The sequence below is a fragment of the Strix aluco genome, chromosome 4, assembly GCF_031877795.1.
Source record: "Strix aluco isolate bStrAlu1 chromosome 4, bStrAlu1.hap1, whole genome shotgun sequence".
Lineage (NCBI taxonomy): Eukaryota > Metazoa > Chordata > Aves > Strigiformes > Strigidae > Strix > Strix aluco.
Window position 1 is genome coordinate 91,146,670 of NC_133934.1, and position 27,913 is coordinate 91,174,582.

A 27,913-nucleotide genomic window follows, 5' to 3' on the forward strand; every position below is an offset into this window, starting at 1 on the left:
TTTTATTGTCTCACATCCTACTGCATGTCATTTGCATAAATTTATTGCTTATTACAGTATATGGCATGTAATATTTTTCTATTCAATTTATGATGAATGTAAGTGGCTATTTACAACTGAATGTCATTGGCATGTTGAGTTGAAAGAGAGCAAAAGCGATTAGAAGGTCATCTGTTGCTCCTCATTTTATTAACCTGGAGTTGATGCTTTTTACCTCACAGCAAACTGAGGCTGTATCTGTACAAGTAAATAAAATGTCCCCATTTAATGCCAAAAAAGTATTCTTGAGCACTAAAACTTGGTCATCTATACTGCTAAATTGCTAGTCACTCCTGTTAGTGTTTGGGCTGGGAAAGCTGGTACAGTCAAGGAACTGGCAGGGACCATGAGCATCCCTGACTGGCAGTCTGCATGTGGCCACCCTGCTTTGGAGGCTGAGTACTTGATAGTATGAACATAGGCTGGTCTGGGCCATCTGGGCTGGGCATGATTAAATCGCTAGTGTTGCAGCTCTAATTGTATGGTCTTGTCAGAAGTGCCTGTAGCTCTGTTTGGGAAGTGATACTGAAGGGCTTCTGCAAGTGACTAGAAATTATCACTTGGAGAAGGGAGAACATTTTTCACACAAGTGCCTCTGGCTCTGTCTTCCCAGGCTTGTGGGACAAAAACCAAAAAATTACATTTTATATTGCCGTTATCCCTGACTGCGTCTTTGTGGGGTAGAAGGTAGCCTGCAATGCGTAACCAGCAGTGGACCTAAAGCTGTGATGGGAGCTGGCTGAAGAGTTCTGTTCCCAGCAGAGGAATTACAGATGGAGAGTTAATTATGAGGACTGAAATTTGTTTTATGCAGTTTAGCTCCTTTGTTTTAATGGCTATGCTTCACAGTAAGCATCAAGAACTTTTTTTTTTAAATATGCTGTCCACAAGATGTCTAGCAGCATGCACCTTGTACTGTTGTTCTGGAGCTGATACAGTTGGGTAAGAATCTGAAGCCCCTCTTACAGCTAGACTGTGTAAATCCTTTTCTTGTGTCTTAGGCCCGCCTTTGAGAGCCACTGCAGCTTGTGTTTTAAAGATGGATTTATCATTAGAGCTGGTTCTATATAGCACACCTTCTGCACTGTGCAATTCACTGATTCAGGCACCTGACATCACATCCCAGAATGAGGGCGTGTTCTTTAGCATATCTGTACAGTGTCAGAGATCTCTGAGAATTTCTACAGTATTGTATTCCTTCTGTATTTTTCCATACTTTTGATGATTGTTTTTGCTGCTGTTACAAATACAGAAGTATTTCGTAGACTCTGTCCTTTTTGCCTAAAGAAAATGGGGATAGGAGGCAGGAAGAGAGATGAAACAAAAATAGGACATAATTTAACACATTTGAGGTAGTGAATGGCTGCTATTTAAAATAAAAATGTTTGTTTAAGAAATATTAATAAAGACTAAAAGGCTAAGCAGGGCACAGGCAATTTGTCACTTGAAGGAAAGAGACTATTCATTAGGGTGTTGTGTTTTTTTTTTTTTCTTCTAAGACCTAGCTATAAAAAGTTACATAAGCTCAGGCTGCAACGTAAGTCCTTGCAGTCATTTCCATCACAGGCACAGCTTGCGAGTAATCTATGTAACCATTTCTTGAGAACACAGAAAATGCTGAAGTAGCTCTGCATAGAATTGACCACTCCCCCTATTTTTCCTTCCAGAAGGAATGACATGAGTTGTAAGTTGCTTTTAATAAAAAAAAAAAGTATTGTTACTATCTACTAAAAGGTTTTTACACTTCATAAATTTATTACAGTCAGCAGCACAAGCACTGATACCTTTATTTGCAAAGCATCAACAAAATTAACTTTCAATTTGCAGTGCAGTTAGCAACTGTATAATGTTGTTAGAGGCAGCATGAGATATACACCTTTATTGTGAAAAATAATCCACATAGGAGTTGGAGGATGTTTTCAATAGACTTAGCTGAAATATTTTAATGTAAAATGTTTTCTTATTGAGTTTATAATAGTATAAACTTGGTTAAAACTTGTGGCATACAAAAAGTTATCTATGCTACACTTCCTAAATGACAATCCAATAACTATGCAGTTCATGTATATTGCTTTTTCCCAATAAAAATTAATAGGTTTTTTGCAGTCTTTTAAATGGGAAGAATTGTGTTATTGATTTGCTAGAATTGTACATGCATTATATTCAAAATGAAGATGGCAGTTAGTAAGGAAGCATCTTGAAATAATGAAATTAGTAATGTAATTTAAAATAATGACATGAAATAATTTTAAAATATTTTTCCATAATCTTAACTGTTTTTTTTCTTACATAACTTAGAATAAAAGCATGCTTAACAGAAGACAATTTCTGAAAATGGGGAAAAGGACCCAGGGAGAGAAATTATTTGATAATAGAAATCTGGAGTAAACAATGATATACATAGAATAATATAGGCTTTTAAAAATCCTTTCCAAGTCATGCTTTGACTTTCTAAAAAAGGTTGAAGGGCTAATAAAAGGTTACAAGTGAAATGCTCTGATCTGTACAGAGCACTGTGCTGACCTGTTTGTGCAGCTTTGATCAAAGCTGGGAGCCATTTTTTAAAACAAAGAATTTGCAGACACTGGGGCCTTTTTCTTTTTGAGAGCAGACTATACAGATGTTGAATGTAAGAAACACCTGATATTTCTGCTCGAAGTCATTACACTGAAAAGAGAGAAGCCTGAGCTGAATTCCCTTGAAGATAGATGGTAGTCTTAAACAGCATGGCTGTCTGAAAATCACCCAGCAACTTTGGCATGCGGTCATTATATTCAATAGTCTCTTGAAACAGAAATGATATTTTCTAATAACTGAATTCCTAGTTAGGTCAATGATTCAACTGTTCTCTATCTAGAAGAGAAAATAGTGGAGGTAGAAATACAGATGATTAGGTCGTCTTATGGCAATACATCCTCAGGTTGTGTATGAACCTGTTTTTTTCTGAAACAGTTTATCATAATAAGACAGCTCTATTAAAAAAGAGTTAAGGGACATGTATTTAAAATGTATTGTTTTAACATATGCTCATGTCATGGTTTAACCCCAGACGGCAAATAAACTTCACCCAGCTGCTCACTCACTTCCCCCTAGTGTGGGATGGAGGAGAGAATCAGAAGTGTAAAAGTGAGAAAACTCATGGATTGAGATAAAGGCAGTTTAATAGGTAAAGCAAAAGCCATGCACACAGGCAAAGCAAACCAAGGAATTCGTTCACCACTTCCCATCGGCAGGCAGGTGTTCAGCCATCCCCAGGAAAGCTGGGCTCCATCACACATATCGGTGACTTGGGTAGACAAATAACTACCATCACTCCAATATCTCTTCAGTTTATTGAGAAGATTGCAAACCAGCAGTCAAATCCCCGAGCAAGTTTCTTGACTGTGGTTCAGCTCTTCAAAGATTCCTGCAGCATAAAAAAATAATGCTGTCTGCTCTATGTCCCACAACTTTTTTTAATAAAATATGGTTTGGAGATGTACAAGGTCCTCAGGAAAAAAAGTCTTGTCTAAATTTATATGGTTTTAGCGGTGTCTGGGAGAATCCAAACAACAGAAGATAATTTAAGGTCACTTATGAGTTCATGGAGAGAGCTCTTAGCATCTTATTCTCAACAATATACAAACAACAAAGTTTGCCAGGGCTAGTGGTTGAGTAAATTGTAAATTCTGCTCTTTTACCAGGTCAGTGGCTTCTGTTCATTGAAGTGATATCTGAATTCATAAAAATGTGTAGACTTTTCCTTCACATCCTTTTTGAGGAAGTCAGCTGCACATTTAGTCCTCTGAGCAGTCAGGTAGGTGTTTCAAAACACAGGCATAAAGATAATCCCGTTGCTGTAAAGGTCTTTACTCAGTGGAAACTGTTCCTCTGTATCACTGTTCCCTGCTCATTACAAGGGGGGTTGGAGTAGATGACCTTTAATGGTCCCTTCCAACACAAACTATTCTATGTATGTGGCTGTGCCTGTAAGAATAGTGATAGCAGATCCCTCCCTCGTGAACCAAGCTTAACGAAGATAGTTGGTGCTGCTTCTAAGTGTGGGATGAAACCTACATGTGTGCAGGTAGGGTTGATGGAGTATCTGTTTCTCAACCTGTTCTTTTGGCAATAAGCCCTACACATATTCTAAAAGCTGGCCAAACTTACATGTCTTTATTTTAGAGCAAACAAGCAACAGAGAAAAAAATGATTAAAACAGATATAGTCCTAAATCTGTTGCCTGAAACTAGCAGGATTACATTAAACTACTTTTTTTTTTTTTTTCCTTCGTGTGAAAGTCAAAAGTAGGAGCAACTGCTGTGTATTACTAATAAGTGTCCTTTAAACTCATCTCTCCAATTATGGAGACATCATTTCTTTTAAATATAGACACTTCTCTCTTAAAGTGGCAACACTTCTGGTTTGTATAGTAACATCATAAAAGGAGTTGTTTATAGATTACCTGAATTGCTTTATTAACAAAAAATACTTCTGCAGCTTGCTTAATATCCCAATTATAAACAAAATATATGTCTATATTGTATTATAGAATCAGGTTAAAAGTTGATTCTTCCTTTAATGCATCTATAACAACTTAAGTCAAAGGATTTGTTTTTCACTGGCTGAATTTGATGAGACAACCAGTGCACCAGAATAAGAGAACATGGTAAGCCACTCCTTTCTTTGCTTAACTGCTGCTGATTTCTGCACCCAAAATACAGATTCTTCCAATTCCAACCTTGGCAGGTAAGGCTGCATTTACTTGTACGCTTAAAGGGAAACAAATTATTGCAAGAAATCCAAAGCCCCTTTTTACATATGCTGCTAATAATGCAATTGAGTATAAAGTGGAAAATTTCATAGTAGTTGCTTTTTATTTGGTATTTAATGTTCTGAGCTTGGACAGTGGAAAAAATAGTTTAAAAACAAAACTGTGTTCAAGTAACTTTCATTGCTGCATTTTTGTGCCTTTAAAAGACTTTAAAACTCTAAAGGGAATTTTTTTTAATGCATCAGTTTTCAGTGGAACGTTTAAAATCAGTACTTCTGGATTTTCAGTTTTTCAAGAAGGTTTTGCTTTGTATTTATTTTTCATTTATCCCTGGAGGTATTTAAAAGATGTGTAGACGTGGCGCTTAGGGACATGGTTTAGTGGTGGGTTTTTGGACTCGATGATCTTAAAGGTCTTTTCCAACCTAAATGATTGGAAAGCTATGATTAGCTTATAGTATTTAGGTAGATGAAACTCAATACACGCTTTATTGAAACAGTTACTGTATATCTTTCCAACAGCTGTCATGATTGTAATTGTCAACAACTGAAATTTGAGGTGCAGCTGAGACCAAGCACTAGTGAACTCCATGAGCACTTGCAAGGTTTACCCAGGTTAAACAATGCCAAATACAGGAAATTTACTTTCGGAAGCATGAAGTGAAGCCTATCAGTTTTGGGTACTGTTGAAATTCAGTTGTTGCTGATAGTTTTACAAGTGGAATCTGCCTTGTTGAATTTCTACTGGTATTTTAAAAGAATTGTTGCTATAAATTAGTATTTTCAATGTCTTGTTGTCTCATCTTGCTTAATTTTTACTTTCTTCTGTCAATGCTCTCTTTTGTATGAAGGTGAACAAATGAGCTTGTTGCTAGGAAAGTATATTTTACAGGCTTAAGAGTTGTTTTCCAGGGTAGTAATTTTAACAGCTGATGATCTAATAAAAAAAATATCAACTTGAATTAACTGATACATGAAAAGAGAATACCCATTTCCATCTGAAGGGAAAAAAGCAGAAATCTAATCTTGATAATGTCATTGTGCTGTTGTCTGAGTATTTCAGACAATTGTTAGCCCTTACTAAACTACTGAAAAACTTGGATCACTACTTTTTCCTCCCACCCTCTTGTAATAAAGTCAAGGAACGGTAATTTTTCCATCTCCATCCTCTGTCTTCTCACAAAATTAGTGGGCAGTTATTTTCAGAGAGACAGCTGAGAACTGATATTTGTCCCTGCTGACTTAGACAATAAAACTTACTAATTTTATGTTGTTGTTCTTTACTTTCCTTTCACATGGAATCACAGACATCCGCTAATGACCTGGGATCCTAGCCAAGAGCTAGCAGTGGTGGGAGAAAACGTAGGATATTTATAACTTCATTATAATACATTATTTATTCCTCGCTCTTTTCATTGCAAGACAGATATAATTCAGTATTAAAAAAAAAAACCCAAACAACTAACTGCTCAGTTTTGGTTTTTTTTTTTTTCTTTTGGTAGACATTCAGGCACAGATAATGATGGTATCATAATATTTAAAGTGACAAATTACTTCATGCCAGAAAAATAATGTAATATCTGGGCCAGGGGAGTGGGATATCTAAAACATTTGCTAGTCCTGGTGGAGTAAAACAATATGACTGCAGAGGACATTGTGCTGCTTCTTCCAGCTGTGACATTAGCCTTTGCTAGACCTTTAGAAAAGCTGAAGTTTTTAGTTTCCCCTGTGGTTCCATTCTTGCATGATCTGGCACAGAATTCACTTGGGAAAAGCCTTCCTTTGCTGTATATTGCTGGTGCTAGCGTACATCAGCATGTTACTATTCTGCTGGTGAAGACGCACAGCACAGAAATTAAATCTGTTTCTCTGATCCAACCCAGCAAACAAGTGCCCATGTGGATACAGCAGCACTCAAACCTGCAGTCCTAAATTGGTGGGACAGAGAAACAAAACCACTTGGTGTAACATCTCGTTAAGTGGTTTGTAGACAGTGTTGCAGGTTGTGTGTGGCTAGCTATGTATTTGTAACTTTCTCCTTTGTTTCCCTAAGGATGTGTATTGATTTTTATATCCAATTTTAAAGGTCTGGGTAATACTGTGATGCTACAGAGTAGTCTTTCATTGCCTTCTGCAGAAGAGTCATTCACTTTTTTGCAGAAGGTAGGCATAGTCAAAAATCCTGGTTTTTGAGCGTGTCTAATCTTTTGATATGTATTTTTTTTCTTAAGACATGATCAGTTTGACTCCTCCCAACCCGCAGTCTTTTATTGCAATTGTACCCTGGTAAAAGTTCTCATACCAATGGAAGAATTACTCAAAATCAGACAAGAAGTGTTCTTTAGCTAGGAAGTAAGCAGGATGTATTCCTGAAGCCTAGGCAGGAGATCTGGAATTATACAACTGCTCCGAATTTTCCTTTGACACGCATGAGAAGTTGTATATGTCCGAGTAACTGTATCTGTAAGGACTATTTTACATAAACTGAACAGGGCTCTTGGAAAAAGAGTACCTGTGACAATTCTCTTTTACAGAATATCTGTACAGAAAGAAGATTCAAGTCTGAAGTTGGACTTCTGCCAAGTGATCCACAGGTTTAGATCAGAAAAAGAAACGGTTCACCAAGACAAACAGTCCTTTTCCTGCAGTTCCTCTGAAATAGTGACAGTTTGTAACCATTAGCTTTTGAGGAAAAATGGAGGATGTTTTCACTGTGTCTCCCTAACAATATTGCAGTTCTCATGGAGAGAATTACCAAGCCTAACATGAACTTCACAATTCACTAAGTGAAAGGGGTTTCATTCAGTCCTTAATGGATATGATTTGACTATGTTGATTCAAGGGGCAGATTAAATACTAGAATAAAACTTACATAAACCACAAAATGTAATGTGTAAATCTTAAACTATTCATTAATAAAGCCAAAAATTATGTCAGGGTTTTTTTTTTTTCTGTGAAGAAGGCTTTACTATGACAAGTGTAGCTGGACTGAGCTAAGTCAGATACTGATAAAGTGACAAATGCTGTGGGATCTGGATTGTATGGCTCTTGCATTCAAATTCCTCTTCTGTAATCCGGTGATAACACAATAGGAATCCCTATCCAGCAGGAAAAGAGGGATTTGAGAAGAATGTGGTTTTGTACAGGTAGATGAAATGCCAGGTGGTGTTTTTGTGATGGGTATCTGATCTTTCAGGTCAATGTTTACAGTAGAATACCAGCAATTTAATAAAAAGAAAAGGAAAAAAAAAAAAAAAAGATGACAGTGGAGTTGTGCCCTTGGTGATGGAGCACTTTAGAACTTTTAGAAGTTCAAGATTTTTATCATAACATTTGTAAATTAGATTGATGTGGTAAGCAGAAAGCTCTCTTCTTTTTCAAAATGAGGTAGATTTTTGATGAGCAAATAAGGTGTATTTTCATGATTGTATAAATCAGTGATAAAATGGCAGGAATATAAAGCTACCACTCAGCCTAGTCAGTGTTTCTTATATCCTCCCTCCAGGCCCCCAGAGCAACAGTATATATTTGTCATACATTATCAGTGACTTTTTCTAGTATTTTACAATTCCACCTAAATACCTTAAGATGGAATTTTCATGCTGTTAAATATAGTGTGTGTGTCTCTGTGTATGTACATTACCACGCAGAGCAGTTTTTCCACTGGAAAAAAATTACAGCTGATAAGATGAACAAAGAAATCATTGTTGTCTCTTGCAGGGAGAATTAAAGCACAAAGGGATTTATTTAAGGACATGCAGGAAGTCTGTTGGCAGAGCCAAGAACTGAACTGTCTCTTAAGTTCTAGTGCAAATGCCCCTGCACGGGCCAAGCTTTTTGAGCTGGAGAGAAGCCGTCCCTTTCACTCCCCTGCTTCCGGTTTGACTGGGAAAAGAAACTGAAAAGGCTGGATAGAGAGAAGGAAAAGAAGTAATCCTAGTTGTGAAGCTGTGGCCTCTTAACAACAGAGAAGGAATGTTCCCAAACTAACCAACTGATGCTTTTTTTTTTTCCTCTCTCCTCTTTATCCCATTCAAACCAAAAAGTAATGTTGCTGAAGTAATCCTAATGTCACAGTAGTGGGTTCTGTGCAGCTGATCAGCATAATGGGCTTCCCTTTGCTTGTGCTTTCTCTGGCAGTGTACAGGAAGCCCTTCAACTGACATTTGTTTAATATTCTTTAAGAGAAAACATGTGCAGAAAAAACCTTACATTATTGGAACAAACCCCAGATTTATTTTCAGATGTTCCTTTCTTGCATCCTCTTTCTGCCTTTTTTTATTTAAATTAATATTTGGGGTTCTGTAAAGGTTTTGGAACCAAGGCTTTCATTATTTTGGCATGAATTGTTTAGTTCTGCATAACTCTATTTCATGAAATATTTTTTCACCTTAAATCCAAGTCTTGGATGCTACATCTGAGATGTAGCAGCAATTTAATTACACAGAATTTGGTCCTAACCCAAACAGTAACAGCTTGAGGGGGGCAGGATTCTGTAAGGAAAACACACCAAATATGAGATACTGCGTATCTGTAGTTCACAGTGGAGATGGTGGTAAATAGATACTGCAGGACTGAGCCTCTTATATTTTATGCAGTTGCTTAAACTGTCCTGACCTATTGGTTGAGTGATTTTTGTTTGTATAGGAAATAACAGCACCTTTTTTTATACTGAGTTCATTTCATACCTGGATGTGCTGCAACTGTCTTGATGCTCTGAAGCTTTCTATTAACTGATGAGAAAGTTTTCTGTTCCCTTGTTTGCATGGCAAATCTTTAATGGAAATTGAGCTGTTGAGTTTTTTAATGGTTTATGAAGTAGCTTTTTGGTTCTATGGCAAAAAGCATCTGTTGACCGTATATCTGTCTTACGTTTAGACTTTTCCTTTCATTAAATCAGTGGTATTTTAAAGGCTATTTTTAAATTGTGCTGTGCAAGAAGATAATTTTCTTCTGGTTTTGGTCCCAGTTATTAATCTGTGGGAATTTATCTTAGTATTCTAACTTTAGCCTAATGTTTTACAGTACGAGTGGTTTGATTTTAGTGAATTGTTTGTTGATATTGATGCTTGTGGACTATGTCTGTAACAAGTAGCAATTTTATTTATTCAAAAAACTTTAAAAAAAAAATACCAGAAGTTTTTATTCTCGTCTGTGGTTGTTTTTTGGGGGTTTTTTGCCTTGATCAAATAAACTCCCTTGAAATTTTGGAAGTTCCCAAGATTAGTTTCCTACTGGTAGTATTACATATTGGCCATTTCAGATACTTGCAAATAAAAAACCAGTTACTGTACAAATAAGACTTGCTAATCTATTCTATTAGTTTGTTGCTCCTAAAAGGTGTAGCTCCCTCTCTTCTACTCATTCTGCTTTCTCCTCCCTTCTCCTCTGCTTCAGTCAGAGCTGGTCCTAGCCTGTTCATTGTAGTCTAAGCAAAATGCAAGTATTATTTACCAGAAATAGGGGGAAGAAAAAAAATCAAAAAACCCAACAAAACCCCTTTATTTATCAATATTGTTCCCTTAAATTTGCAAACTTGGCACTACATGCTGTCCCTGGAGGTTTACTGGGTTTTTTGGGTTGGGTTTTTTTTTTTTTTTTCCCATGTTACTCAGAGACTTTGCTTGAGTGACTTGGGAAAACTTCCAGTTTCCCAAATTATTAAACCCCAAAGCATAACAGACAATTTACAGTAGTTTAAAACAACTGCTTTTTGTTTCCTTCTGCAATTCAGGTTCTGATTGGATTAAGAGAAGGGAGTGTTTTATTCAGGAAATTCATATTGCCAAAACTTCATTTCTGATAGAATGCCCCCATTATCTTTGAAATTAAAGCATTTATTACTGTAAGAGGGACGTTATCACAGAATAAAGAGAGCCCATTGCAGTTACAATGTAAAATATATATTTGCAGTCATCAGCTATCCTAGTTGCATAGCCATTCAATGCATAGCAATTCGATGAAAAGTCAAAGATACTGATATTAACTGAGCTTCATGTTACAATAGTCAATAGCATTACTTTGAATTTTATGCATTAAAATAGAGTTTAATTGTCTCCAACTTTTTTTTAGGATTAGAAGAAAAACTGACAGCCAACACACTTCTGTCTGTCTTTGTGACACATAGAAAGTTTATAGATTTCAGGGGTTATCCACAGGCCGTTGGTTTGATAGTAACTAAGAGGTCAAGGAATATAAAAGAAAAAAAGGCTGCATAATATAGACAGGCAATTGGGAGAAATAGAATATGCTAAAACTTTTGTACAAAGAAAATAAGCCTTTTTGAAAAGAAGAGTTTTAAAACAAAAAGCTTCACACTTTTAATATCCAAGCAAAGATTTCAACATAAACTAACAAAGTCCCACACCATCACTGTTAATAACAAATGTCTGTCACTTATGGTGTCTGAATGTGCTCCATGCCATATTTTATTTCTTTTTGGCACTAACACAAAAAAAAAATGGTTCATTCCAGAAAAAAATATAGTCATCTGTCTGCTATGCACATTTATACCCAGACAATCAGGTCTAATGTGATATAATCTGAGGCTAATAAATAGAGGATTTTTCAGTATCTTGAAAATTCATTATTTAAGAAAGATGTAGAAAAGCCACTTATAAATTTTGACTTTTAAGCCAGAAAAGAGAGAGCTGAGATTTTTAGCTTCAGAAGATTTCTGAGCCAGCTGTCCAGATGGGAAAGGATCAGGATAGAATATCACTTCCCTGTTATAAATCTCTTGGTAGTGAAAAAGTTTGTTTTGCTTATTACCCACAAATCTAATGCAAAGTATACTCCAAATTTCTAAAGAGGGAGAGTTTTACTATTTTAGTGTTGCAAAACTGGTTTTATAAAGGGTCATTCAACAGGGAGAAAAAAAATCTCCTCTTTCAATTGGTTGTCGCTGTTTCTTTGGACATGTGGTATGCTTTCATTGAAATCTCTTGGACTCCTTCAATTTTTGTATCTTTCAGTAATACAAGGTGCATTTCCAGTTAATGTTCTTCATATGTCATTTTAAAAATGGTCTGTGTGGAAGAGTTAAAATTCTCAGGTATTCTTGAAAAAGCAACCCAAACCCATGTCTCAGTTTGTTCTGTTTTATCAATTTTTATTTTCTTTTGAAATGGATAATAAATCCAGACTTTCTTATCAATGGTGACCTGATACAAACCACAAGTTTTTGTTGCGGTTTTACTTTGTGTTCCAAGCTGACTGCAGTTTGCACTTCATTATTTTTCACTTCCAATAGAGTTTCAGAGATTGGTTGCAGAGTGGCACATTCATTTGACCTCTAATACATTTGGATTTCAAAGAAAATGTATAATCAAATCTTTCTAGCTTTTAATTTTAAATAGGATTAATTCAATAGTGATAGTTAGGCTGCTGTAAGTGACTATTGTTTTCTGTCCTGGTTTGGGTGAGTGGCAGTGGGTTTTTGGTAGCAGGGGAGGGGACTACAAGGCAGCCCCTGTGAGAAGTTTCTTGAAGCTCCCCTGGCTCCAAGTCGGACCCTTCTTTGCACCAAGACCAGCCAATTTGCTGCTCCTCTGCGATAACATATTTAAGAAGGGGAACCCGGGAGGAGCTGTGGGAGTTGTGAGGAGAAATTTTGAGGAGAACATCCGTGCAGACACCAAGGTCAGTGGAAGAATGGAGGAGGAAGGGGAGGAGCTGTGCAGGAGCAGAGACTCCCCTGTATCCAGTGGTGAGAGGGGTACGGTGGAGCAGACACTGACCTGCAGCCTGTGGGGGGCCCCATGCCGGGATAGGTGACTGCACCCAAAGGAGACCAGAACCCCATGGGAAGAAGGTCCTGCTGTTGTAGTTGAGTGCTGGGAGGACTGCAACATGTGGGGGGGACCCACAGGCCCGTGGGAGTGACTCATGTCAGAGCTGGTTTGTGGAGGACTGTCTCCTGTGAGAGGGGGACTGTGCTGGAACAGGGGAGGAATGCCAGAAGTCTCCCCCCACTCCCACCCAAGGAGGAAGAAGCAGCAGGACTGACTGCACCCCCCATCCCTGCCCCCTGTGCTGCTGGGGGGCAGGAGGTCGAGATATTGGGAGCAAAGCTGAGCCTGGGAAGAAGGGAGGGGTGGGGGAAGGTGTTTTCAAGATGTGGTGATGCTTCCCACGGCCCAACTCAGTCTGTTAAGTGGTGGTGTTGTTAAGAGTCTGTATTAGGAGAAGAAAAAAAAGAACATAAATTTAATGAGTCTGGTTTTGCCTGTGCCTTAGAGGATGAGGTCATCCCTCACTGTCCTTATCTCAAAGTTCCTGGGTCTTTTGCTTTCCTCCTTCTCAGCACTAGCGGAGAAGCAGAGAGTGACCGATGTCTTTTGCTTATTTTCCCCTTGCGGCTGCACGGTGCTCAGTTGCCCTCTGAGCTCAAACCATGACATTTCCCTACATAACAGCAATTAAAACCTGAATTTGTCCTCATTTGAATGTTCTGCTTATATGTCATATGAAAATTCTTTTGTCTTTGATATATTTATTTGGTTATATGAAATTGAATTTTTAGGATTTAGATGGCCTCAATTTGTCATTCAACATACACTGTAGTGAGACTTTATCTGAAGTATTTTGTGTTTGTGTCTTCAAAGTTCTACAATCCAGGTCTAAACAGCATGTATTAGAATTGGCTAGAAATACCTGTTGATGCTCACAGGTGATAATGTAGTGACCAAATTAAAAGAGCTGGTGTGCAAACCAGAGGAGAAAAAGAAAAGCAACATAAATTGATGGGAAGTGGGCATACTTATCCCACACAGGCATTCCCTTTGGTATGATTGCCAATGGTAAATTTGACCTTATAACTCTAGACTTAAGGTGCTGGACTTGAGATGCATAAAATCTTTTAAGAGTAACTTTTTTTTTGTCTTTAAAACAACTTTGAAAATAGAATCCTAAAATTATTTTAAAACTGTTAATTTAAAAAAATATTACATTTGAAGAGGGAGGGGGCAAGGAATTTAACTTTTTGTGATCAAATAGTCTACCATCTAATAGACACTTAAAGGCATTTGTCAGGGCTGTTAATACCAAGCCCAAGTTTATGGAGTATTTGATTTAAGTCTGTTATTCCTTACTTGAACAGTAGTTTTCCTTGGATGATGTGGAACTCTGTAAGACTACAAGACTTTGCACTGGAGGTTTGTTGAAACAACAACTCTGAAGAGAAATGATGCTAATCGAGGGATGGGGAGAGACAGAAAGAGGAGAAAGACATTGAGCAAGTCACCAGTACTCCAGTGCACTGGATATGCATTTAGGAAATAGTTTTTCTGCTTCAGAAAGATGGTGTAGTCATTGATGATAATGAGGTTCTTCTGTACTACTGGGGCAGGATTTTCTAAGTTTCCTGCATTAACTGTTGCAGCTTGCACTTGTACTGCCCAAAGCTTTGCACTTCACCTGAGTAGCAATTGGGCATCTGATGTGCCCAAGTGCGATTTATATTTCAGTCTGGTAGTATAACCAAGGAGGATTGTAAAAGTTTGTATGTGTTTGAAGGGTATAAGCATATGAATTGTACAAATGGCTTCAAAAAATCACCAAGAAAACAGGTAAGATCAAACTGAATATAATTATATTTTTAATTCATTGATAGTAGAAATAGCCACCTTGGCACATAAATCTGTGAACCTTGAATTGTTTTTAAAAAACAGTTTCAGTTAAAATGGTCTGGTTTTCTAGTATGGACAAGGGCAAGTTACTAATACCGTAACTTTCAGAAATGAAGTTCTGTGATTCTTTGAGTTAGGACTGAGTCATAAAACTTAGGTTGCTGCCTAAGAGTTGGTAAACCTTGTACCTTAATATATACTTGTGTCTTTTTTTTTTTTTTTTTTTTAATATGTTCCACTATGGTTTCTTAAGGGCAGGACTCCTGTTGTAATCTTTCTATATGCTTCTAACATACAGTTACACAACTGCACAGCTTCTTATGTGAGATTTTACAGTGAGCAGCTTAACTTACATGTTCTGCAAATATTTAGACTCTGAAATATTTCTTGTATCTTCTAATGGAGCATTGAAATAGGTTTTGAAATTCGTTTTAGTGATTTGTCGTTACACTTGAAGTAGATGACTCTTACCTAATATAAAACAGCTTCAACCCCAAATATGTTCATATTGCAACAACTTGGACAGCATTTTGGTATGCCTGAACTGCCCAATTAGGACATTTTAACTACATTTTAGACGAAACATTTTCCTTTCTGCCATCCATACTGAAAGTCCTGTAATGAGGACTAACTGGTATGATTCAGGATTTGTTAGATTTGAACTGGAACCTGGCCACTTTGTACTGAGCATGCCAGCAAAGTACCTTGAATGGTAACAGTTGTCTTATACCCTCTCATAACTTCTTCAGAAAGGCATGTTTCTTCCACTATTAGGACAGTTGACAGGTAATAAATTGTAGAATGTTTCACAGATCACCATGGGATATGGACCAGATACAGCTGGGCAAGTGCAGAACAAGGCATAGTGAAGCCAGTTAAGGCTTTGTTGAAAGAAGCATTCTTGCATGGAACAAACTGAACAGTGCCAATCATGTAGAGCAGCCATGCAGGGAAGACATAGTAATCTCTGCCAAATGGCGTGTTCTCTGCAGGAAGCCATATCCAACTCATGTTCTTTGAAAAAAATCTCATTTTCCTGAAGTTTCATTTTAAAAATGAGACTTAGAAGAATCCCAGAAGAATCCTTCTTTTTTTTTTTTCTCCTCATGATCAACAAAAGCTATGATTCGATGAAATATGCCTAGTATTTATGTCCACAATAATTAATCATAGTATTTTTTTGTATAATCTGCAGCTGTTGATGCTGATGGATATTTGGACTAATGCCTCTGATATTAATACAGAAAAAGCTTTGATTTCAATTACTCTCCTTTATTTTTAAACAAACAATAAATTCATTGCTGTGCTTTGCTTCTCCATTTTTTCTGCAGTACACTAAAACAAAGAGGCTTTTCTGACTAAATTGAGAGTATATTCAATTAAATGAACTGTAATTTATCCTCACAAAAGGAGAGGGAGTAATTTGCCAGAAAGAATAAACACAGAACAGTACAAATCAGCTTTTAATAGGATTTCAGTAAATAATTTTTGAAAATCTCATTCATTATCATAGGGTTATGGCACTGTTTTCAGAGTTATCCAATTTTGTTTGTAATAATAAGTCTTCTCTCAAGACCTAATTCAAAGAGGACTGATTTGAAACCTTGAATTGAAGAGTCTGAGTAGCTGTGTGTATTTAATAGAGAGTAAATGTAACAGAGCTTTGCTTCACTGGGACTTTGGAGTTAAATGTCCTATCAGAGAGTCCAATCTATGAGGAGAGAGAGAGCACACAATAATTTGCACAGTTGGCTTAAATTGCTGTGGATCTTCTAAAATTACAAGGGGTTTTATGAACACAAGTGAGAACATCCCACAATTTTCTGCTAATGGATAACATTATTCCTACTTTATCTGTAGGATAATTGAACCATTAAAATGTTAAATGAGTTGCACAATGCCATACAAAAGTTTCAACAACAGAGCTAGAAGTAAAATGCAGTTCTAAAATTCCAACTTTAATGTCCAGATGACATCGCTAGCATTGCTATCCCAGAGGCTTCCCACCTTGTGAAGATTTTGTTTTATGATACTTAGATCAATTAATAACTCTCAAAGATCCATTATGAACCTTCAGAAAGGAGGACAGCTCTTAGTGAGGATACTATCAGAATCAAGATGCTTGTCTAGGCTGCATTTATCCCTGTTGTCAGAGGTTCTACCATGTGAAGTACAGGTTTCTGAATTGAGACGGGGTACACAAGCTGGTTTTGGGACACTTCTGTGTACAATGAGCCATGCAAAATTCCTGAATTTATTCAATGTTGATACTCTGAAGGGAAGTGAGCACAGACTTGCTTTACTCCTATTACTTCAAGATAATGCATCCTGTCATTTCTTAGTCCTATTCTTTATACTGCTTGACTCCAATCCCATTGGGTTTGCTCCAGAATCCTACCCTCTGGACTCCAGATCTACAAATGTCTGCCTTTCACACTTTTGTCCCTGTTCTTTGTCCTCCCTATCAACCCAACCCAAGGCCTTAGGCAAACAGGTTGGGTGGCTCAAGAATTATGTTATGATCACTTTGCTTTGTAATCTTGGGGCGGGGGGGGCGCATTCTGACATCTAAGTCAATAGTAAGCAGCAAAGTAGAAAGGCTGGGAGAGCAGAGAGGAGGCAAATTCTGGAAGTTGGGGGGCAAAGGGCAGGCAGAGTGGGTAGGAGGAAGGCAATGACTGTTTAGTAACACAAAAGACATTTGAAAGAGGGTGCCGTTCTTTCATCTTTTAAGAGGCTGTGTGACATGCTGTTCATGACACAGATCTAAATTATAGGGAATTTCTTAGTGGCCTTCCAGGGCTGAGAATCAGTCTGTGGTATTTGGCGCAGGCTTGTATGCATTTCCCCTGGTAGCTGGCAGCTGCTGGAGCAGCTGGCAGTGTCCCGTGTTCAGACTGGTCACAGAATCACAGAATCGTCTAGGTTGGAAAAGACCTTGAAGATCATCTAGTCCAACCATTAACCTAACACTGACAGTTCCCAACTACACCATATCCCTAAGCACTATGTCGACTCGACTCTTAAACACCTCCAGGGATGGGGACTCCACCACCTCCCTGGGCAGCCCATTCCAATGCCTAACAACCCGTTCTGTAAAGAAATACTTCCTAATATCTAGTCTAAACCTTCCCTGGTGCAACTTGAGGCCATTCCCTCTTGTTCTGTCACTTGTTACTTGGTTAAAGAGACTCATCCCCAGCTCTCTGCAACCTCCTTTCAGGTAGTTGTAGAGGGCGATGAGGTCTCCCCTCAGCCTCCTCTTCTCCAGACTAAACACCCCCAGTTCCCTCAGCCGCTCCTCGTACGACATGTGCTCCAGACCCTTCACCAGCTTCGTTGCCCTTCTCTGGACACGCTCGAGTCATTCAATGTCCTTTTTGTAGTGAGGGGCCCAAAACTGAACACAGTAATCGAGGTGCGGCCTCACCAGTGCCGAGTACAGGGGTAAGATCCCTTCCCTGTCCCTTCTGGCCACACTATTTCTGATACAAGCCAGGATGCCATTGGCCTTCTTGGCCACCCAGGCACACTGCTGGCTCCTGTTCAGCCGGCTGTCAATCAACACCCCCAGGTCCCTCTCTGACTGGCAGCTCTCCAGCCACTCCTCCCCAAGCCTGTAGCACTGATGGGGGTTGTTGTGGCAGTCGTAGCCTCTTCCCCAAAGCAGTACACCTTGTGTCCCAGCTCTGGAACAAGGACAGCTGAGAGTGGATGTGAAGATACATGAGAGGATGGCAGGAAGCAGTGGAGGGGTGGTGGGTGATAAAGTATCTGTGAGAGAATTGCGGGAAGCATAAGAGGGTGGGGATTACCTATAAAGCCACTGGTTGCAGTTTGGTGTAGCTGGTGAGTCTTTACTGGCCTACACGGTCATGAGTTGTGAGCTCCTGTCTTGTCCTTGGTCAGTGTACAGTTTTACTGTAAGGGATTAGTTAAACAGATTTCTGAACTCATGAGACTGATCTATGGGCTATACAACATCAAGGAGCTTGACTTACATCCTGCATTGATTGATGACTCCTGCCAAGGATAAGTTGCAGTGATTTGCATTGCTGCTGTTAATGCTCAGATGCTTTCCTAAATTCTTTATTGAAGAGAAAAACATTGATCTGTTATAGTGATGTTTTAAATACAGGGCTGACCTCTTTCTTCACTGATACTAGAGGGAGTGCATCAGTCAGAATCATTGTTTAGCCTGTAGCTTGCTCTGTGTTTATCACCGTGCTCTAAAGCAGTGACATGCTCATGGTCAAATGTAGTGTGATCAGCTCTGGCTGTTATCTGTGGCAGCCTCTTTACTTAGAAGATTGACGTGACTATTGCTGAATCACTAGAACAAATAGTGAATCTCAGTTCAGAAGCAGGAACTATGCTGGGACAGTATACATGGCATACTGTCTACATGTGGCCAAATGCAATCAGGTTACTAAAACAAAAACAGTAAATCAGGAGCAATGGAAGACTTGGAACGTGTCGTAAAAGTGAACTCAAACAAATACAGGGCCAATTTCTGCAGACCTTCTTCATGTAAGAAATCCCATTGCAGTCAGACCCAATGAATCCCACTGATCAAGTAAAATAAAAGAAACAGGGCTAATGATTTTTTTTAAGTGGGGCTCCCATAGATGAAGGGATATAAGTAAAACCAGATGTTGAAACACTGCTAGAAGCAACCTCCAAGAAAACCCAACCCCCAGCCTAATCCCTGCAGTTACATTTTCCCACAACTCGGAAAGCAAGTCTCATGGACAAAGTGCTGCCTGTGATCTTTTTTTATAATTTCCAGTATATACTTGATTTATAAGGAACAGTTTCCTCTCAGTTCTTGTTGTGGAATCAGGAAACATTTGTATCTGAGATGGGTGGCAGAACTACCACTTTTGTAATGGCTCTGAGAGAGGTTTCTAGTGGTAACCCCATTCTGCTGCTGGATGGAAGAAACTTCCTTTTCCCCTTACCATATCAAGTGCCACTTTTCCTCCTTGTCTACAAGGTTCAGAAACTGCTTTGTAATTGTTGCTCTCTTTTTTCATCTTTCTTCTGCCTGGTGCTTTGAATGTATAGATAGTTTTTCTGTGTGAATGGCCAAACCATTAATATGTAACATTTCTTTTGAAAGGCCAAAGCTGTTCTATAGGGTTGGCAGCCTGCCTACTGGAACCTTCTGCTCCACAATGCACTTCCTAGCAAACCTTACCAGGTGTCATTTCAGATGGTCCATGGTATGGTTTTGACATGCTGAGAACATGGTCACAACATGGGACAGCTGTGTCTCCAAGAAGGGAACAGGGAAAGCAAAAGAAATGACTGTTCAGATCTTGTTGTATGGGTAGTCTGGCTGTAATGGTCCAACTTTTGCAGCCACAGTGGGACCAATGCAAGCTTTGGAAGACCCTAGAGGCTGACACTGACTTGTTGGTAACAGTTCCTGGCTCTATATTACGATGAGCAGAAGGCAGCACATCACTGTGCCTGTGGCATGAACAGAAAATAAAGCATTTAGCCTTTGGCCGCATCAGTTACTGACCAGACGGGTCAGATGGAAGTGTTTCTTGAGTGAGGTCTGCTTGCAGGCTATGGGTTAGACTTAGCTTCGCTTTTGATCTCTAATTCTGATGCCTAATGCTCCTATTAATGTCACTGTGTCAAAGTGCCTTGATCATGCTTTTCTGTCAGATTTATGCTAAAGACTGTAAAAACTCAGGGTGGGAAAGAGCCTCAAGAATTCACAGAGTCTAAATAAAATAAGAGATAGCAGGCAGGGAAGCACAATTAAACTCTTCTGCTTGGTTTCAGCACTCTGCTTGGCATACCAGCATCTGGAGGAAGATCTGACAAGTGAATGCTGGGCACTTAACATTGTGTCTGTTAAATTAGAAGGACAAATACTGTGAAGATCCTCATTCCCATTGAGTTATTCAAGCTGCAAGATCTACAAGTAATGCAGAGTGTTTATAGGGAGGCATATTATTCATGGACTGTTTTGTCTTTTGGTCTTTTCAGGTGTTCCAGGACCTTGGCACTTCTGTGTTGTCAGGTGCATTTAGAGGATACAACATCTGCCTCTTTGCATATGGACAGACAGGTTCAGGGAAAACGTACACAATGATGGGAACACCTGTGAGTCACACCATTCATTTTACACTTAGGGCTGAGGGCGGGACGTCCAGCTGAAACATCGCTTTATTTTTAAATTGTCATTATGGTGCTTGTTGAGCAGAATGCTTATACATGTTTTATTTGGTATTGATATATATATAAAATGAGAGTTAAGCCTTTACATTTAGGTAAATAATGTAGCATCAGCTAAAAAATCTAGAAAATATGGTGTAGTTTAAATATTTTAGATAACCTTCATCTTACTATGTATGAATCTTATCAACGTGTCAGAGGACAAAAAAAAAAATCAATACCCCTGAATAATTCTGGTTTTTAGAAACATATAGCTCAAGATAATACAATGTATTCATTCTCATGGAGTTTTCTGGCAGTCTGAGCTATGATGAAATTAAATTACTTTTTCAAATAAAACTGGACACAATTCACAGGAATAATTTTGTAACAGGGTTCATTATCTACTTGAGACATTTATCTGTTGCAGAAGTTATCCTTTAGCCTGTGGAAACTGGTAACTTGCTTCACTTCCAGTTCTGAAATATATTTGAATGGTGTTCGAAGAAGCTGTTACATTTTAAGATTTTTGTCAGCTGGGAACCACTTAAAGTACTTTTAAATCTTGGTACTCAGATGGATGGAGTCAATTGAGGATTTCCTGTGTTCTGCTGCAACACAAGGCAATTTGATGTCTATCCATAAATATTCTTGGCTGTTGGTGAAACATGGCCCTGAAAAAGTAAACTTTTATTTAACAGTTTGAGTAAACCTCTACTTCCTACACCCATGGGATTCAATTTTTAAGGTGAAATAAGGGTAAAATTTGTTCAAACCCTGAAGACAAGAAGACTGTTCTGTCATGGTTTGTGCTTTTGACAAAGTTTGGATTTGTAAAGTTTTATTTTTCTCACAGACATCAGCAATAGGGTTTTGTTAAATCATGACCTGATTCTTTATTTTATGTAAGATCGAGCTTAACTCCATGAAAGCCTGAAGAATTGTTAAAATTGGGGTTAATAGGTGGCAAACTAAGATATTTGTATTACATTATTTTGAAAATATCTTAGCAATTCACAATGGCCACATCTTGAAATTATCATTGTTTCCAAGGAAATTTCCAGGTATAGTGTTTCTAAGAGATTTCTGGCTTGTAAAGTGATTTCTTTCTCTACTTGAATCTTGATTTGATCTGATCTTTAATAACATGTATTCACTGTGGAACAGTGTTAAAAACTAGGAAGAAACAAGTGTTTGTTATGAACGGAACTTTTGTCCACTTGACGAACCTGGACTTTCTCCCCCCAATGCCATTTCAAGCGTTCCTTCTAAAAGCCTTTCATGCTATTCAGCAAGCAGATTCCACCTAAGCCTTAGCATCTTTCTCAGGGCATGTTGGCACTGTGCTCACTAAAATGTGAGCAATCATGTCATAGGAACAGTTCATCGCGCAAAAACACACTGTTAACTCAGTGCTGTGTAGACTGTTTGGGCGAAGTCTAAATCAGCTAGTTTGGGTACTGTTAGCAGCCCATATCCCATTCTCTCTGAGAGACCAGACTTATAAATCTAGAACATACGGCTATTCTAAGCCTGTTCTGTGATGCCACAACATAAAAAAATAAAAGAATAAGGAAAAGCCAGAATATTCATGAGAAATCAAGCTAGTTTCAGTGTTGGCCTTGCTTCATCTAGACTGCAACACCTCTGACATAGGCATGTCCAGTGTCTTTACACCAAAAAGCTCTTGGATTTAACCCAAGCCTCTAAACTTTCTGTCAACAGTGTATAAGTTGTTCTAGAATGACTTTTGCTATAAATAGCATTTGTACTGAAGCCAAGGTAGCTGACGTTATACAGTGCACAAGTCCCTGCAGTGTTCCGCGTGCAAGATGCTTCAACTGGAGTAGTAGAGCATTGCCATGCTATTCTGAACTACACTCCAGGGCGGTTTGTGTTGTAATCCACCATACGGTCATTATGTTAATGCTGCACTATGATTCTGTCCTTTTCTTATAACTTGGCTTTTATTTAAAAATAAGTTTTTCAAGAGCGATAGCAAGTATATTGTTTAATTTTTTTTCTGTTTATTATTTAAAGGCATCCATTGGGCTCACACCTCGTATATGTGAGGTACTTATTTTTTATTTCACTTGCATTTGTTTAAGCAGTTAGATTTTCTTGATGGATGTAAAATTAACATAAATTTCTGGTTTGTGCAGGGCCTCTTTTCAAGGAAGGATGATTACTCAGACCAGACAGCATCTTGCAGAGTAAAGGTCAGGTAAGTGTGTCACTGTTTTGGGCAATGCTATGAATGCTTTCAACAACATATTCCTGTAATCAAACAAAGGAAAGGCTAGTTTATTTTGTTTCTGTTTTCTCAGATGATAATCATTTTGGAACAAGGGGGAGAACATGGAGGAAGGATGAGAAAGTGTTAGTTTTAGTTTTCCATCCCAGTATAGTTCTTTGGATGCTGTCTGTTCACTTCTGTATAGACAGCTGAGATAGGAGTGCCTTAAAAATTTAGTTCCTGTTTAACTCTTAAATTTGAGCCATAATCCTACATTCCATTCTTATTCATCGTTCCCATTGATCTAATGAAGCATTGTGTTTGGAAATCTGAGAATTTGATCTCACTAGTGCTAAAAAAAGCATATTTTATGAATTTTTTGATAAAATACTGAATGCTTCTTGGAAATTTGCTACTACAAGTTCTTTCTACATTCACTGCATGGGAAGGGGCCATAACAGAAATAATGAAAATTAATTCATTAACTATCATGAAAGATCTATGTAAGATTCAGGTAGTTACATTGTCTAAATATATGCTTTCTCTTTTTTTAATCATGTGCATTTAATATTCCTTTTTTTTTTCTTTCCAGTTTTCTTGAAATCTATAATGAGCGTGTCCGAGATTTGTTAAAACAATCGGACCGAAAGAAACCTTACACACTTCGAGTCCGAGAACACCCTGAAACAGGACCATATGTACAAGGTGAGAGCAGCTTCACAACAAGCATCAGAATTTCAAGTAAACGTGTATCAGTTCTGTATGTATCTTTGCATATGTTCCTGGAGTGATCCTAATTGCTTCTGCTCTTCAGGAGTTACTTTTCTCAAATATTTTGCTTGTTCATATGAACATGTGTAATACACTGAAAGCTTTGCCTCAGTTATCTCACTGGCTGGATATCCTGCACTTTTCTGCTTGCCTTTCCAGGCATAGGTCATTTGTGAGCCATAGTGTTTTGCTTGCTTTTATTTTAAAGAAATCTTACCTTAAAAAAATCCACCAACATCAGCTCTAAATGGGTTCTCCAGGCCAGCCTAAGGTCCCTCCATACCTTTTCAGTCCTTGGCAGCAGAATATATGTAAAATAATAATAATAAAGTAGTAGATAAACTCAACTGCTTGATGTTGCAGGCCAGGCCATGAGAAGCGATTAAAATCTGTATTAACCAAGTGAGAGCCCAGTAAGCTTCATTTTCCTTCGTTAAACTGGAAAAGCACAGGATGAGTAATGTAGGTGCATTATATGATTTAGAAACATCACAGGCTTTTTAATTCACACTTGCAACAGCAGCCCCTCAGGTGGCTTTGTGTTTTCTAGTGAATCATAGCTTTCAAATCAGGTGGCATAGTACAGATGGAAGAGACCCCACGTGTATTTTTTCCATTTCAGTTGTCTGTCTGTCTTTAGTTCATAGCTTCTCTCTCATTGGTTTTGTACTTCGAGTTCATTTTCACTTTTGATCAGTGCCTTTGCTTCAGGGTCTTACATGGCTTTAAAATGGAGTTTGGCCATTGGTACTTTGTAAATGGATTAGCTCCCAATGTAACTTTGCCTGCTACGTTGCTGTTTATCTGACCAACAATTGACAAAAGGCATGTCTCTCAAAATCAGTGCACCAGTGCAAAATCATACAGAGTAGCTTTACAGTGGAGATCAGAAGGAAGAGCCTTTTTCCAAACTGATGCAAGTTTCAGAAATTAGTGAGTTTATTTAGAAAGTAAACACTATGGGTTTTTTTCACTGTGCCTTATATCTGGTGGGCAGAATTCCAAAGCTGCGTCTGGTATTACTCTGCAACTGCTTGGCTGGCCACCAAGTGGGTAGTAACACCTGGGGGGTATACATTTAGTATGCAAAATGTGTATCACACAATTTTATTGGTCCTGTAACATCAGATCGAACACTGATTTGTTCTGGCTTTTAAATAGAATTCTTGTCTCTGTTTTGTGAATTCCCCTTGATCTCCCTGGTTCATGTTTTTCCCTCTCTTTTTTTCTTTGTCATGGGATTACCTGTCAGATTGTTATCCTCACTTCAGAGATTAAGGCAAAATGTGACAACAGATAGGGTGACTTGACCGTGTGATTGAATGGAGTCTGGAATTCCCAGCTCGCATTCCCTAGGCACCTGCATTATGGGTCATAGTACATCTAACAACCGATGGTTGTTACCAATTCCTCCTCTCAAAATTTGAAATAACCACTTGGGAAGAGTTGAACTTGCATGGTCCTATACACAAAGGGACTGCCTGGCATTCTGGTTATTTCAACTGTGCTTTCCCAGCACATCAGCATCCTGTTTAAGGAGAGCTGGAAAATAGATGAATTGACGGTCTCATTAGTATGGCAAACTTATCATTCTTTGAAAAGCAGATTCATAGGCATTTGGCCTTTATTGAAGTCTTTCCAAGATTCTCTTTCTACCTGCTTGTTATCGGAGAACTTCGTTGTTGGTGGAGTACAGATACTAATTATTTTCTTTTAGCAGCTGCTCATTCACCACACAAGAATAGGTCTTTAAACTGCTTCCTTCCTTGGCAGTTTCCATCCCTTTTCTCAGGCCTTATATCTCCAGTGATTCCTTGGCTGCATATAATGGAGTTTCCTTGTTTTAAAAGAAAATGAAGTTATAGCTTCTGCCAATGGGCTGGCCTGCCTTTTGTCACTATTTTGTCTTCATCTGGAACCTTCCAGGCCAAATCTGTCACTTCTTTTCCAGTTCTGGTTTGTTTTTTCTTGTGGTGGTTTGGTTTTTTTTTTAGTTTAATTTTAGCCCTTTTGAATAAGGATTTTATACTTTTATACACAACTAAAATCTTTAAGTGGAACAATTTTATACTAGAGTTCTGAATATCTCATAAAAGTTCCAAATTGATTAGATTTTGTAAAATAAGAGGAAAGGATAGTGGAAAAAGATTAACCTAAATAATATTTGCCAGCTTTGGCCACATCTGTAAATCCAGTATGAATACTTTATTTTAGAAGATTCTCTCCCTCTGTATCTTATGACAGCCTCCAGAAATAATTTTGTTAATGCCTGTAAGAAAAATTTTAATGATAAATGTGATTTGCATTTTTTGAAAGACTGATCAAATGCATGAAAAATGAAGTAATTTCTCTGCTGAAGGCATCATGGGGTGTAATTCACATGAGCATGTGAACAGAAGTGATTTCAGGCTGATGAGTCAGTGGATTAGGGCAACAGTCAGATGACAGTGCTTTTTTATATGCATATATAAGTATATATTAATAAATATGCTTATGTACAGTTCACACAACTAAGAACTTCAATTTGCTTTACTTGAGACAGCCCTGGTGTCTTTTGGGGAGAGGGACTAATAAAAAAGGTGCGATTACATAGCTCCTTTTGGAACTGCACTCACTAGCTCACATCAAAAGTAAGTAGCGGTGAGAAAGTCCAGAGGTCTCTTGAATGCAGGTGAGGAGGACAGTCAGCTTGATTTTAGTAACATCAAATTCAAGAAAATAAAGGGGTTCATAACAGTGGTACAAAATTTCTCAACTGCAGTAATATATTGCTGCAATCAACAGTTGCTGATCTCTAACGAGAGCCTTCTATGTGCTGAAGTAGTCTTTGCCAGTTTTATATGTATTCTCTATGTGCAGGACTATTGTTTCCAATAGCTAGATGGCTGAGATCAGAATTATCAGCAAGCTTACCAGGAGGGGATCTTATTTTGTATTCCCTTTCCAGGCATTTTACTTTATGCAAGAAATAAAAATTATGAACATCAGCAAAGCTCAGAAATTTTCCATTATTTCCTATAGATCCAGTATGTTAAGGACTAGCATCTGTATTTGCATCATACTTCTTGCAAGCCATCAGCAATTTTAAGGTTTACTGACTTAGATCAGGAGCTCCCCAGTGTACCATTAGTTTGTCAGTTGTGTGGTTGGTGTCAATGATATCAGAGTACAGTTAGCACTGTATAAAGAACAGACAGAAAGGAAAATCAGAAAATTTAACCCCTTTAAGGATGCTTAGATGCTCTGGGCAATGCATTTTCCATTTGCAAGTCCAGTCAGGAAGTCCCAGCTCCAACTACTAAGTATTTTGAATAGTTTCCAGCCCATCATTTTTCCGTGTAAAGGCTGTGAGATCGTAGCCTTTAAAATGCTGAAGTGTTTCAGTGCTTTGGGTTGGAATCATTTCAAACTTCTCCCTCACAGATGGTTGCACTGTTAAGGAATCGGCCTCTCTTAAATCAGGAAATGATGCAATCTATTTTGTTACTCTGAGACGGATTTCTGGGGGAGATCCTTTCTTACTCCAAGGCAGATTTCTAGACGAGCAAGTGTTTTTGATCTTTCTATGGAACTTGAAAATGACCTTTTTTTTTTTTTCTAACAGCCAACAGAACACTTTGTCATTGCTTTTCAAACAACATTTACAATATTTCATTTACCTTATTGAAAAACTAAATGTTTTGAACTCTGTGCTAGATTCACTGTTTCAGTACTTATGGAAATGTAGGTAGGTAAGAATTTCTTCCATGCTTCCATTTTATAACTGGATTTTTATTCACTTAAATAAGACCCTGAAAAAGGGTCTGGGAAAACAATATGTCATAGTTTCCATATTCGGAGCTTTGAAGATCCCAGTACTGTTGGAAAAATAATGGACCTCTTCCTCAAGTGGAAAATGTGATAACTTCTGGAATTAATGTATTGTAAAGGGACACTAGAGAGCAGAAGAAATGCTTTTGTTTGAAACCTATACATTGTGTGTGTGCAAGAGCACATGCGTGCACACTACAGTTCGGGGGTTTTTTTAAAGTGTGCGTGATCCAAAAATCTTTTTTTTTCTCTTTATGTGTGTCAGTTGATAAAGGACTGAAATAAATTCCCATCTTTGCTTTAGATTTTGCTTTCATCTAAAGTTAAGCAAGCTGTTACCATGTAAGGATAGACTCTAACAATGTCAGAAGTACTTACTTCAGTCTTGTTGAATTTTAGATTGAACTTGGCTTACATTCTAGCAGCAGATAAATTATTTGATCCAAATAAATAATATTTTTCAGTACTCTGCCTTCATCCACACTTTTGTGGCCTGCAATAA

The 27,913-nt window shown here is 38.1% G+C and overlaps 1 protein-coding gene across 1 annotated transcript in view; it reads left to right on the forward strand.

Annotated features, from left to right (window-relative positions):
• The window catches only part of STARD9 (StAR related lipid transfer domain containing 9), a 112,859-nt gene that overhangs the window by 30,032 nt on the left and 54,914 nt on the right, over nucleotides 1-27,913 (forward strand). Inside the window, exons 5-8 of the mRNA XM_074821297.1 lie at nucleotides 20,427-20,543; nucleotides 22,635-22,667; nucleotides 22,757-22,818; nucleotides 23,423-23,535. Coding sequence (XP_074677398.1) covers nucleotides 20,427-20,543; nucleotides 22,635-22,667; nucleotides 22,757-22,818; nucleotides 23,423-23,535 — 325 coding nt within the window. The remainder of the gene's footprint in view (nucleotides 1-20,426; nucleotides 20,544-22,634; nucleotides 22,668-22,756; nucleotides 22,819-23,422; nucleotides 23,536-27,913) is intronic.